General features: G+C 50.2%; 6 protein-coding genes across 6 annotated transcripts; 1 reads left to right on the top strand and 5 right to left on the bottom strand.

The window, feature by feature from the left end:
- Positions 1-127: 127 nt before the first annotated feature.
- On the bottom strand, positions 128-1,068 carry AUEXF2481DRAFT_2053 (uncharacterized protein; the record flags this gene model as incomplete). The annotated part of the gene is made up of 2 exons (XM_013491813.1): positions 128-744; positions 804-1,068. 2 exons carry the CDS (start codon positions 1,066-1,068, stop codon positions 128-130), a joined length of 882 nt encoding a protein of 293 aa, XP_013347267.1.
- Positions 1,069-1,458: 390 nt separating this feature from the next.
- AUEXF2481DRAFT_26466 (uncharacterized protein) lies at positions 1,459-2,422 on the top strand (the record flags this gene model as incomplete). Its single annotated transcript, XM_013491933.1, has 2 exons — positions 1,459-1,548; positions 1,601-2,422. The coding sequence occupies 2 exons, from the start codon at positions 1,459-1,461 to the stop codon at positions 2,420-2,422; spliced, it is 912 nt and encodes a 303-aa protein (XP_013347387.1).
- A 301-nt stretch (positions 2,423-2,723) lies between these two features.
- AUEXF2481DRAFT_409112 (uncharacterized protein) lies at positions 2,724-5,443 on the bottom strand. The gene has a single exon (XM_013492311.1). The coding sequence runs from the start codon at positions 5,210-5,212 to the stop codon at positions 3,026-3,028; it is 2,187 nt and encodes a 728-aa protein (XP_013347765.1). The 5' UTR covers positions 5,213-5,443; the 3' UTR covers positions 2,724-3,025.
- Positions 5,444-6,163: 720 nt separating this feature from the next.
- AUEXF2481DRAFT_36561 (uncharacterized protein) lies at positions 6,164-8,014 on the bottom strand. The gene has a single exon (XM_013492064.1). It carries the CDS (start codon positions 7,862-7,864, stop codon positions 6,374-6,376), a length of 1,491 nt encoding a protein of 496 aa, XP_013347518.1. The 5' UTR covers positions 7,865-8,014; the 3' UTR covers positions 6,164-6,373.
- A 552-nt stretch (positions 8,015-8,566) lies between these two features.
- AUEXF2481DRAFT_26463 (uncharacterized protein) lies at positions 8,567-9,744 on the bottom strand (the record flags this gene model as incomplete). Its single annotated transcript, XM_013491932.1, has 6 exons — positions 8,567-8,784; positions 8,839-9,172; positions 9,222-9,315; positions 9,369-9,553; positions 9,609-9,659; positions 9,718-9,744. The coding sequence occupies 6 exons, from the start codon at positions 9,742-9,744 to the stop codon at positions 8,567-8,569; spliced, it is 909 nt and encodes a 302-aa protein (XP_013347386.1).
- A 1,399-nt stretch (positions 9,745-11,143) lies between these two features.
- AUEXF2481DRAFT_45987 (uncharacterized protein) lies at positions 11,144-12,781 on the bottom strand (the record flags this gene model as incomplete). Its single annotated transcript, XM_013492099.1, has 1 exon — positions 11,144-12,781. One exon carries the CDS (start codon positions 12,779-12,781, stop codon positions 11,144-11,146), a length of 1,638 nt encoding a protein of 545 aa, XP_013347553.1.
- Between the last annotated feature and the right edge of the window lie 387 nt (positions 12,782-13,168).

Genomic DNA, 13,168 nt, shown 5'->3' with positions numbered 1-13,168 from the left:
GCATGAGAGAACAATTCATCGAGTTGAGAGATGCGACCAAAGCAGTCCAAAATGCCGGCCCAGCCACCCAAACGCCGTTGCCTGTTCGCCCAGATACCGGCAACCAAAAATGCTCCCCATCCCAAGTTCACTCTCTCTTGCGACGTCTTAGTTGACTATTCCTGCACCATGCCAGGCTGGGCACTTGCTCCTCAGGTTTTAGTTTGCCGAGTAGCCAGTCCGTCACGCTGACCACCCTGTTGGTGCGTTCCGATCCAGAGCCTTCGTCGGCATGCTCGATTGTATGCTTGACGATACGTCCCTGGTCGTCAAACTCAAAAATGAAGAGACCGCAAAACTCCTCGTCCTCTTTTGACTTGCCAAGTACATTTGTGATTCTTTCCACCTGCTCGTTGGCGCCTATGCCGCGGTACACGGCAGGTGAGTCCTTGTTCCTGGCTTTTCCACAAGTCTTCCATTTGACTATAAGCTTCTCGTCGCGGAGAGAAGAGCTTGAATTGTTTCCACCATGTCGGATCATGCGTTCAGATACGACTGTCAGCTTGACATTGCCTACAACAGGCACACGCCCCCAAGCCACGGGTGCCGTCCATAATGCGGCAAGGTAGGCAATGCGTCCAGAGACAGTTGGAAGATGCGGGTGGGTCGAGGGAAACAGGTGGAGTGAGATTTGAGGTGAAAGTATATCTTGTGGTAACGGAGATGCGAGTAATGTTGGGAGGCGTTCGTGTAATATACGGACCGCTGTGAGAGCATTTACGTCAGCGTTTATTCAAGAGAAGTGGCAGACAAGGGATGTTTACTTTTGCCTAGCTTCAGAGTGCGCTCATCCGGCGGCTTGTGGTCACTGTTAGGGCCGGTATTTGACAGAAGACTGGGAGCCGAGCTGCTGAACCAGACATCGCTCAGAACAGACTTGGTAGTTGTCGGAATTGCGGCTTCTGGTCGGTAGGCATCGAGTTTGATGTGACTGGGAGCAGCTGCTATCGGCGTCACTGTCGCAGCGGCGGCGGCAGCAGCATTGCGAACAGGCGTACGCACAAGTCGAGTTACTAGCGATGGGCGCATTGGCCGGACTGTCATGTATCTTCGAGAAGCTGCAACATGAGATGATGACAGTAGTTCGTCGAGAGATGGGAATGCTAAATTCGAGAAGTGGATGGCAGAGCGCCGCACGCCGATCATCTTGACCTCAGTCTCCCCACCATCCACATGCATCCGTGTGCCATGTGCCACCTCCAGAAAAAGAAGCTTCGGTCAGAGCACGGCCTTCGTCCCGTCGGTGACGTATGTTCCCCCAACCTTCACCTTTGCATCCACCCGTGTGGAGTGTGGACATGTCCTGCATTCAGGCTATTACAATGTAGGTGTATGAGATAGCGGCAAGAGCTGTGGCTATATAAGTCGTGACCAATACCCCGTCCCCACGCCTGTACACATCCTCAGACCACAATCACCATGACTTCTGGAAAGCGCATCGTATTCACTGGCGGCTCTGGCAAGGCTGGCAGACATGCTATCCCGGAGCTCATCAAAGCTGGCCATCAAGTAAGACCCATGGAAACAATTCTTCCAGCACTACATAGTAAACCCACCACAGGTCCTAAACCTCGATCTCACCGACTTCCCCGGAACCGACCACAACATCTTCACCCTCAAAACTGACCTGACGGACAGTGGTCAAGTCTTCAATGCTCTAACGACCCACTTCGACTTTGCCGGCTACGACTCCAACCAAGTGCCCCAACCCCCAGATGTAGTAATCCACTTTGCAGCCTACGCCCGCAACATGCTGGTTCCAGACAATGAATGCTTCAAAGGCAATGTCACCGCAACCTACAACGTCATCGAAGCAGCCTGCAAGCTGGGCGTCAAGAAAATCATCATCGCAAGTTCCGAAACCACATATGGAGTTTGCTTTGCTCAGGGTGATGTGGACTATCACTCTTTCCCACTAGAAGAGGATTACGATGTCGATCCCATGGACACCTATGCCTTGTCAAAGATTTGTGGTGAGGAAACGGCAAGATCGTTTTCACGACGCTTTGACCGTGATATTTACGTCCTTCGCATCGGAAACGTAATTGAACCCCACGAGTACGAAAAGGACTTCCCAAACATTGTGGGAAACCCACAAGGCAGAAAACGCAATGCGTGGTCTTACATTGATGCTCGCGATCTTGGTCAGATCTGCAATCTGTGCATCAAGAAGGATGGTTTGGGCTTTGAGATTTTCAATGCGACGAATGACACAATCACTACGACTACTCCGACGGAAGAATACCTGAAGAAGGTAGCTCCCAACACACCTATCACTCGCAAAATGGGGGAGTTTGAAGCACCGTTGAGCAACAGGAAGATAAAGGAGGTCTTGGGCTTCAAGGAAGAGCACAATTGGCGCAAGTACTACAAGCCTGAGTAGAGCGGGATTATATCAAGTATGAAACGTCTTCTATGAGCCTAGCTCTGTTGTTACATTTGATTGTGCTCCGTCACCACAATACTCCGCTCCCATAGGTGACGTGCTGACTGGAAGTGCCTGTAGGAACGGACAGTAAGATCCAGTTTCATGATCTGTCCATTGAGAGCGCAAGTTTAGGGCAGAGGATACGGCGGAGGATTACTCAATAGAGCATCCCACGACTCTCAAGAATCAAGTCCTCCTTGCCTTTCAAGATCTCTACCCAGATCCTCTAGCCATTGCTCTTCCTCCAGCCTCTCAGCACGGCGTATGTCCGCTTGAAGTCCATGTTCCTCTGCTTGGAGCACGGAGTGAAGAGAATCATACTCAACACTTCCACTCGCTTCTGCGCGTGCGTTAAATGTCTCGGCGTCCCCGAGCAGTACTCGTTCTTCCAGAACCTCGTTTGCTATATCTTCGCATGCATACGCTCGATCGATCTCGGCGTCCCAGTCAGATGGGGACTCGGGTCGATCAGCCTCGTCCCCGACTGGGCCTGCGCCTCCAAGTCGATGTTCAGGCATGACTTCAGGCTATGGAAATATGTAAGTAATCTGAGCATCCTCATTCTCCGCCCTCTGCAATCTCACCTACAACATCGCCGTCCTCATTCTCATCCTCCCAATCGTCATCGTCAAGAGAGGGCGCATAAGGCAGTCTAGACATCACAGCTTCGTCATCGTCATCAGACCTCACCATTTCCATCGCTTCATCCTCATCATCAAGGCCCATCATCCTCGCCAGTTGCATCCTATCTTCCATTTCCTGGTCGCGCTCCATGGCGAGGCTTTCCTCCATCTCTCGCAATTCATCCTCGTCTAGTTCAAGCTCCAAACGTTCGCGTGTTATGTCATCAATATCGGATTCCTCATCCTCGGTTGTTCCTTCCTCATCGTTGCCTGTAAGGAGTGCCATCAATTGCAGTAGTCCTGCTTGCATGGCTGGTCCTCTTGGTGTAATCGTGCTGCGAGATGCTTGAATGCTGTTACGGGGTTTCTCATCGTGTACCTCCATACCCTCGAGGTAGTCTAGTTCTTTTCCAGGGCGTGAGAGGTTGGGAGCGAGTGACATGATGCGAATGGCCTTTGTAGGGAATGCGCGGGTGCGTTCGGCTGCTGGACGTTCGTCGTTGGAGCCACGTCTAGGGCGTGGGCTGCGGAAGCCAAGAGTGGTATAGGTATGCATAATGCAGTCGTCGTAGATGCCCATAAAGCTGACGGGCACCGCCAATTGAGGTGCCGAGCTGATTGGTGTGGCCCATATAGGTCGCTGTGAAGGTCCTGTCTCTGGTAGTTGTCCAAAGTCTGGCAGAGTGAAGACATAGATGTTGTCGACTATCTCGAAGAGAGCACGGCCGTTTTTGACGCTCAGCCAGCCACCAAGCTCAAAGGTGGAACCATCGCCTTCTGTATGAAGAATAGCTGTTGTTTCTTTGAAACGTGCAGGATCGGACAGAGCACCAGGGAAGTCTGTGCAGATGAAAACACGACCTCCCCGAGATACACCAGCCATGAAGTTGCCTGATATCAGACCGGAACCCCATTCGTCGTTCTCAATCGCCAGTGGACTTCGTGGTACTGGATGTGGGCCATTGTACAGTTTGAGAGGTGTAAGGCGGTCTTTGCGAGGATGCTCAGGAGGGAACACTCGTGCTGTGGGACCGTGATTCGTGGCTCCCATGGTGAGATTGGGTTGAGGCGGAGGATGGGCGATGTGGAAGATGTTCACGCAGTCCTTCGGCTCGAGTCTGCCCATGACCTCTCCTGTTGTCTTTGAGCAAACATGAAAGCCGCGCTGACCCATACTGTACATAACGGTGTTTTCGCCTTGATCAAGATGACCCACAGCTTCATCCTCAATCTCCAGGACTTTGCGTTGTACAGGCGGATGGACAGACAGATCCCAGACGAAGCCTTTGCCTTCAGAAGAGACAATGCAGAGCGTCTCTTTGTCATTGAAGCGCGACAGTTGGAAGCCCCTGGTCTCGACATCATGTTCGAGGATGCTGACACGATGAAATGTGCCACGCTCTACCTCATCAGCCTTCCACACCTCGACGGCATTACCGAAGCGGTCCCAACATGCAGTCCCACTCTCCTGGTCATACTCCAAGTGCGCGCACATACGTACATCTTCTCTCCTCAGCCTCCAGAGCATGCGTCCATCATCCATGTCGGTGACGCAAACACCCCCAGATTGTGAGGTCGAGACAATAAAGCGGCGCTTAAAGTCGGGCTTGAAGCGCCATACCGGGTCATATCCAACTTGTACCACACTCTCTCTCACTACCGGACGACGACTATTCCAGTTCCTGTCCAGTAAGACCAACCGCTTGCAAAAGTCCTTCCAGCTTTCCACACCCTGAAAGTATCTGACAAAACTCCTGTCCAGTTTAGGTCCCCCGAAAGCCTTGAAGTCACGTTCTAGTTTTGAGACTTCTCGATCGCTTCTCGGATTTTTGTTATAAAGTTGATGAGCTTGTGCCGAGTAAATAGCATCCTGATGTGTGGTATCCAAGAAACTGTGCCAGGCTTTGCTGGTCGAGTTTAACGCCGCGATTCCAGAAATCGATGTGAATTCAATACAGCGCAAAATAATTTCCGCGGGGAGGATTTGCAATGGATCTTGCATCTTTGTTTTCGATGTGTGATTTTGTGATTTGTGAGAAAAAGGTTGTTGTTGATCTTTTGCGACAAGTGTTTCCACTGTTTCGTGAAACTGGGACGTCATATGTGGGGTAGAGATGCACATACTTTGATCGACGCCCGGACCATTATCAAGTCAAGCATCACCATCTCTTGGAGGTGCAATTGGTGTGACCGGAGAGGAGCTGTACGTGTATAAATAGGCTTATCCAAGAACCGTTGACCTACCTTCCAAATTTCTCCGCAGGCATCTTGTTGCACTTTCTACGCAGCCGTTATGATCAACGAGGTGAACATCAGAAGGTTCCCCAGTCTAACATCTGATGGTCACCGTGAAATCTGTGTGCAGGAGTTCAGATATATATCCTTGTGGTTTTAGTATATCACGCCGTGCCTTGCAGAATGTCCACTTCCCTGATGGTGAAGGTGACATTGCTCGTCCGAATTGCGGTCGAGCTCGAGCCTATTCCCGGACCTCACTGTCGATGCCGTCGCCCGATGCGGATGTTTGTGCTATTTGTTCAATGATTATGTAAGCAAGCGGCTCCGCCAGCTGCTGCAACGCTGGCAGCTCCCTCTATGCCCTCCTCTTCCCAAGCAGTACCAGATGGCCGCCCGGATCAATGCGCCTCCACAGCAAGCGACTTATGATCCAACCATATAGATGTAAACCATTTGCAGGGAGAGTTTGTTTTATACATCTCCAGGTTTCAAAAAATGCATGTCCTGTGGAAAGTAATGAAGACAATCGGATGTGCGTGCCCAACCTCCCATTCTCTCGCGGTTTCTGTCCTCGTACCATCGTATCTTCTGTAAACACTTTCTGCTTTCTCGCGACTACGTATACGAAAAGGCAAGGCTTCAGGAAGAAGAGTGATGGATGAGATTCAAGAGTCAGGGTGATACCGTAAGCATATTTGACATGCCATTTCTTCGAATGTTTGGAAATGCTATCATCAGTTAAAGGGAAAAAAAGACGGATGGTACTGTAGTAATGCGTACTTACGTGTGGCCTGCTTTCTTTTCACATTGGATAATTCGTGCAAGCAGTTTTTTCGCTGTTGCTGTGTCGTAAGATTTTGAGAATGAAGTTTACCTATCAGGGGGAGGATGTGGAATGGAGTCTCGCAAACTTGAGATTGATCTACGATGCTCAAAGACCTGCGACTCAAGAAAGATCCATAAAAGTTTTGCACCCTCCTTGTATCTTGCAAGCAATGTATATTCGTGATTCGTAATCTGTGGTTTTTTTTGCCATCCTCCGCTCTTATGCTGCAACAGCAACAGCAAACCCATTCCCATTGCTGTTACTACCGTTAACATGTCCATTCATCACCACATCCCCATCTTCCTGGTCACCATTTCCTCGCATCCCGTCCCCGTCAGCCATCACCCTCCCACTAGTGCACCCTGGACAATTATGCACAACCTCATGGCAAAAAACATCACAATCGACGCAGAAATGCCTCTCACAGGAGGGACACTCGTACCTCGAACTCTCACTCGCACCTTCAGCTCTTTTACCCTGCCCCGCTCCTGCTACTCCATCTCCACCCCTAGCAACATGCGGAAAAGGTGACAAACAGCCATAACACCTGGTAGACTTCTTCTGCACTGCTCTGGACCAGGAAACTTCATTCCAGAGAAGGAGAGGGAATAGGTGGTGGTAACTGCGTGCGAGATGGGTGGAGAGAATGAGTGTAAGATCGCAGGCTGGACATGTTTGAGGCAGACTGCAGACTTTTGCTGCACAACGACTGCAGTTGTAACCTCCTTGAGTGAGAACTCCATGACAGGCACATAGAGTTGCTTTTTCCTCTGTATAGCGTGATGGGAAGCCCATTTGTAGTAGCGCGGATTTTGATGCTTCGGTGGTGTTGGGGGAGGATTTTGTTGTGCGCATGACGGGCGGAGTAGTGATTTGAAGGAGTAGTTCGCGGTAGTGTTGTTCGTCGAGGGCGACGTTGTAGCTTGATGTATCGCCGGAATTTGTGCGTGCGCAGAGGTCGGCGCAGATGTGCATCTGAGCCGCAAGACCAATGACCGTGACGCGTAATTTGTCCCTCACACAGGCATTGATAGTTGCGTGGATATCTCCAGGATCCGACGATGACAGTGCGCCCAAAATGATAACGACCTCCCTGGTGCCGTGGGATGGTGTATGGTATAATGCCGCTCTTGCCATATCCAATGCATTCTGCAGACTCGCAGCTCCCTTTGGCTCTGTATTCCTCAACTCTTTCAACGCAGTAATATGATCATTAGGATTCCCACTGAGCTCAGAAATCCTCACCGCAAGTCCATCTCTCATGCCCAGTATCCCCAACTGAGAAATAGGATTCTGCTCGAAAAACTCCCTCACAAAACTCATCGTATTGGAAATCGTAAGCAGGAACCTCGTCGGCCGTAAATCCTTCTCCAACATAGCAAGAGATAGATCCAAAACCAGCAAACAATGTCGTATAATACCTCGTTGCAAAGGTGTTGTATCCTTTTGCAGACGTAGTCTTTTGGTCGCTTCTTCCATACCACCGAGGACATTGCTGAGGTTTCCATCATCGCCTTCGTGGAGATCCCAATTCTTTTGCGCGCCGGCTTCCCAGCGTGCTCGACTGCCTTCTGCATTCTTCGAGCCGGCTTTTGTCTTTCCGAGGTCTTGGGTGCGCGAGGCGCCGTTTGAGTGCGAGTTGCGAGTGTTGAGGTCTTCGTTTGCGTCGTCGGACATGTCCATGTCGTAGTCGTTGTCGTGGTGCGCCATTCTTGGAGAGTGGTGCTTGTAATGTGGTATGCGAGTTCAGTTGCAATGGTGTTGACAGTTGCGACACGTAGAAGTGAGTGTGATGCGATGAGCGCTGAGAAAATAGCAGAATGCGGCTGGGTCGTGTGGTTGATGCGGTTTGGTCACTGCATTCCTTCACTCAAAGATGTTTACGATGATGGTGAAGCTTCTCCAGATTTCAGTTGATGCACGTCATCGCATTCACAATTCAGCATGTTTTCACTATAGTTTATGTTAACTCACTTCCACAGCCACTGTTGTCAAAACTCGAGTCCATTCGATCACAAGGCCGGTCACCAGAATAGATAGACTTTCGCAAGATACGACAAGACATTGGCACACTCAAGATATTCGAGAAAAAGTCTCAGTTTAGAGGAGACATTCGAAAGTACTATCTCATCCATCCTCCTCTTCCTCCCTCTTGCCTGGGTATTGAGGGAAGGGAGGCAATTCCAAAAAAAACATTAACAGCGAAAAGGAAAACAAAACAAGTCATTAGGGTAAGGAAGAGAAAAGGTGTTTCCCGCCATCAATCAATCCAACGCCGTGCTGCTGCTTCATGATATGATAGAAAGAGATAAAACATGAGATGAAGAAATGGTGATCGGTTAGTAGTTCGTGCTCGCGGGTATTATATCAACAAGTGTGCTGTTTGGTTTTGTCGGCGTTTTGTATTTGTTCTCAAGGGTAAGTCGAGGTCTCGGTCGAGGGGAGAGGCCAGTCGTCTTCGGTGATGCTGGACCAGAAGACCCAGATCATGATGATTGAAAACAGTGTAAAGAGCGACTCGAAGAGCCCGCCGTTGATGGCTCCGTTGGTTGCGTTGCAGAGATGCACGCTGATGACGTATTGGAAGATTTGTCCAATGGCGAAGAGAAGCATTGCGGAGACGAGGTAGACTATGGACGCAGGTCAGTAATCTTATCGTGCACAAAAGTCCAAGCCAAACTTACACATGGGTCTGATCTCGCCGAGAACTCTGACGACAATGACAGCCTCCAAGATGAAGAAGATGGTTAGGAAGACCAGCGGTACGAGCTGATACAGAGTATAGAGCGAGTATGAGCGGTTGGGGGCCACAAGAGTATCATCCCAGTATCCAGTCCAGCTGAAAGCAGTGTCGAGGGCAATATAGCCAGTACCGATAAAGAGAATGATGGCGGATCCAAAGATGAGAGCGAGAGAGGCAAAGGTTCCGTCGTCCAGGAATTGATAGCCAACGGCACCATTCATGAGGAGGATCCACGTAGTTGCAACGATTGCGGCGATATGTACAGCAGAGAAAGCCTAGTGTTGTTAGTCTAGGAAGGCAGCTTCAAAGATGGTAGAGACTCACGCGTCGCACAGCACCATCGAGAGGGAACCAGCCAATGGTGAAAATTTCACAGATCGAAATGATGATGTATCCAATGAGGAACAGCTGCATCTCCCTGATGAAGTGGTTAGCATGCAAATATGGCATGTATGTAGGCACTCGACATACCTTCTTCCGACGGCGGCACGCTTCTTATTTGACTTCCAAATCAAGAACAAGGCGGTGAGGATAGCGAGACCATCAACCAGTATAGAACCCAAGTTTGCGAGATATTCTCCTCCTCCTAGCGAGATACCCTGTAGGTCGCATCCGCCAAAGCCATTACCTCCTCGTGACGGGGACTCGGAGAAAAGCTGTCGCAACAGGTCAATTGGTGGTCGTAAAGGTCGGGAAGAGGTAGAAACGTACATTGCAGACTGGCAGGGTTGATCGCAAGCTACCGGTGTCGCGACAAAAGTCCTGTAGACGACGTGTTAATGCGCGACGTCGTTGCAGTGTGAGGATGAGGTGAGCGTACGTGAAAATTGCCGTATTGCGTCGGCATGTCTGCTGGTGTGAGTTGTTGGGCGCCTCGTCGTCGGTCGTGTTTATTATGGGCTGAGTGGTGAGCGAAGGTTGTCGTCGTACAGAAGAAGCGAGCGAAGAGTAGAGCGAAGCGAAGGGGTCGTCGCCGACGGAGAGGAGACTGTGCGAGTCGTCTGTGATGCGCGAAGAGACGGTCGACTTTGTCAAGGACTTCTTCACGCTACAGGGCTGGAACTGACACTCCTCACTCCTGTGCAGATAGGCCTAAAGTTGGTACCTTCTGCCAAGCCACTTAAGGTTCTGGCGTCGGTCGCGCAAACAGGCTTTGATCAAAAGGGAGCCTCGAAGCAAGTCATGCAGAGGAACTGGTTTCGCCATCTTTTAGCTGCCCATATCATCCCGCTCTTAGCCTCCCTTCTAGTAGTCGCTCTCCCGCAAGTCTCCTTTGACCAAGCCTCCCTCTCTGTTCTTTGCATTCACATCTTGACCCATCTTCAAATCTTCGGTATAAAGCCGTTTCCTGTTTCAATCAGGGAGCATACCCCGAGCAACCATCTCACATCTACGTCACAACGACGGGATCTCTCGAACGTCTTTTGTCGCGCTGCTCTTGTGCTTGTCAAGCGGGCAGCTTAGTCTTGGGTGGCCGGTCAACAAGGAGTGAAGCTTGTCCCGCGCTCCCGTATTATGCAGCTCCACCCAATCGTAAGTCTTGGCCTGCTTGCTCCTTTTAGCGCTCTTGCTTTCCCCGAGACGACTTGATGCTCTTCTGGTCAACACCCTTGCGACTCGTCTTGTTGTCTCGCTGCATCCTTGCAGACATGATCAACCGCTTGTAGAGCTGTATTCTATCATCAAAGCTGCCTGAGGTTTAGATACCGCGATGAATGGACGACTCCATCACACCTCCGAGGCTCTGCATCAGGGGCACAGACGTATAATCAATAATCTTCTTCGTCATGCTTTCCCAACCACCTGCTCTTGCTTCTATCCTCTGACGTGTCATGGTCCAGCAACTCAACCCCCTCCGTGTAACCATTTCTACACTTGCTGCATCTTATTTGCATTCGTTCCTGCATATATTGAGGCTGTCCTTCCCGCCATCCCAGAAGCGCTACAGCACTTCTTGCATTAACGTAATCTCCCCTGTCATGTGTTAGACGAACCAACCATCTTTCACTTTCGGCACCTCAGCTTGAAACTCTATCCCCAGAATGGACAGTGCAAGGTTTGGTTCTGATCTGTAGCTGTTTCCAGTTGCGACTCTTCTGATTGACCGAAGAGGACGGTTGGCTTGCGTGCGTTGTGTGCATTGCTCCAACATGAAGGCCTTCAGACTGTATACAGTTCTTAAGTCTATATATACCGCCAGAAGATGATCCAGGACGAAGTTTTGAGTAATTAAAGACGTTCATGGCTCAACCAGTCTTACGCAACCCTTCCAAGACTTCCGCTACCATGATTGCTTTTTCCTCACCGTAATGTCCTGTGACGAGTTGCACGCCCACTGGCATCCCCTCCACCAGCTCCAGATCGTATTGCCCATGATTAAACTCATCGCTCTTGTTCTTCGGCGTGTGGTCTTTCCAGCCAGGGCAGGCTTCGACACTGTCAAGATGCTTATCTGCAAACACTCCAGTAGGAACAGTCAATGCTGAGTAATCGAGCAGATTCCAGTGAGCACTGTAACCAACATATTGATTGCTGATGACCCATTGCTTAGGCTTGTAGCCAACCCAAGGCAGTACTGGTGCGATGATGGCGTCAACACCCGACTCTAGCAATCTTTGAGCATACTCCTGCTTGTAGTCTAGAATCTTACGAGCCAAAGCTTGACGCTGTGGTAGATCAAGCTTGTGCTCTGGTTTACCGACCAGCATGCCTTCGATGAGTGGCTGAGGAGGATCTGATAGCTTGCAGGCCGCTTTGCAGCCTTCACCACCATCGGCGAGAATGGCTGGTTCCCAGAGCTCGTAGTAGGATGTAGGTTGTGAGGTGGAGTCCCAGTCGACGCACTCGTGACCAGCATCGGCGAATAGCTTGCGGACATGGTTCATAGCTCGCTGAATAGGTGGCTGTGGAAGTACATATCCATCATTGTGGATGAAACCAAGTTTGAGCTTCTTGCCAGCAGGAAGTTTGGTCATCTCTTTTCTCCAGGGGATGGGAGGGATACTGGGATCAACCTGCCAAGGGCTACTAGAGCAGTACGCCTCCATATAGGTCTTGAGTGAGTCAAGAGACCAGGTCAAGGGTCCAGCAACCGAAGGGATCAAATAGTCTTGATGGTTGGCCGCTCTCCGCCATGAAACTCGGAAAGCGGAAGGACAAAGACCATAAATCCCTTGCAGAGCAGCTGGAATACGGATTGAGCCGCCAATATCGGTGCCGATACCAATGACTGATCCGCGCCCACCGACTAGTGCTCCCTCTCCGCCAGAAGATCCGCCAGATACAAGTCCGCGATGTAGAGAGTTGACGCTTTGCCCAAAGACATGGTTGTAACTATCCGACATCATCATGCTCTGAGGTACATTCGTCTTGACATACAGCACAGCTCCAAGCTGTACGGTCTGGGCGATAGTAGAGATACTGTGCTGCTCGAGTGGCTGGAAACATAGACCCGCCCAACCAACACAAGCATCGTAGCCCTCGACTTCACAACAATCTTTCAAGGAGATAGGAAGACCATGAAGAGGGCCAGACGGCTTTCCAGTCTTGGCAAAATCCTCGTCCAGACGCTCAGCAGTTTCTAGGGCATCGCCAAACATGAGCTCAGTACAGCATTTGGTCAATTGCTGTAATACGGCAGCTCTTTTGCAAAAAGCTGTGACGACCTTGACTGCTGTAAGCTCCCCGGCTTGTAGCTTCGGGACCAAAATCGATGCATTGGTGTTAGTGATTTCCAGCTCCTCGCTTGTCAAGATACCACAGCTCTCGACTATTGGTATGGATGATTTGTAGTCATCAGGGATTGCTTTGAGGCGCCAGTCGAATGGGATGTTTCCAGCTTGAAGCTCACGCTTGAAGTGGCAGATGTCTTGCCAACTAGACATGTCTTTCTTCCTTGAATGGCTTAGATAGCTCGGGACTAAAAAGATAGAAGATAGAAAGAGTGGACGCGTTGAGGTTTATAGAAGATCATCTTATCAATCTAAACAAGAGGTCGAACGATGATCCACTTTAACCGGTATCGGATTTCTGGCGAAGAGGCACATAATTTTATGTTGTGACTCGAGTCCATGCATAAATGACGACGCACGCCAAGGCAACATTCCATGCTCGTGACCCTCGATGGGTTACCTTTTCTTCTCTTTGCTCCATCCACCAAGAGCTGACATGGTCGAGAGACACCCTCGCCTTTGTGATTCGATGGCATTTCTCCATTCAGACTGACTTCAGCGGACGTGGGTAAAATGAATCGACGACATGACCAAACAACA

This window comes from Aureobasidium subglaciale (assembly GCF_000721755.1).
Source record: "Aureobasidium subglaciale EXF-2481 unplaced genomic scaffold scaffold_2, whole genome shotgun sequence".
In the NCBI taxonomy this organism is placed as follows: domain Eukaryota; kingdom Fungi; phylum Ascomycota; class Dothideomycetes; order Dothideales; family Saccotheciaceae; genus Aureobasidium; species Aureobasidium subglaciale.
This window is presented reverse-complemented; position numbering and strand designations above follow the sequence as displayed.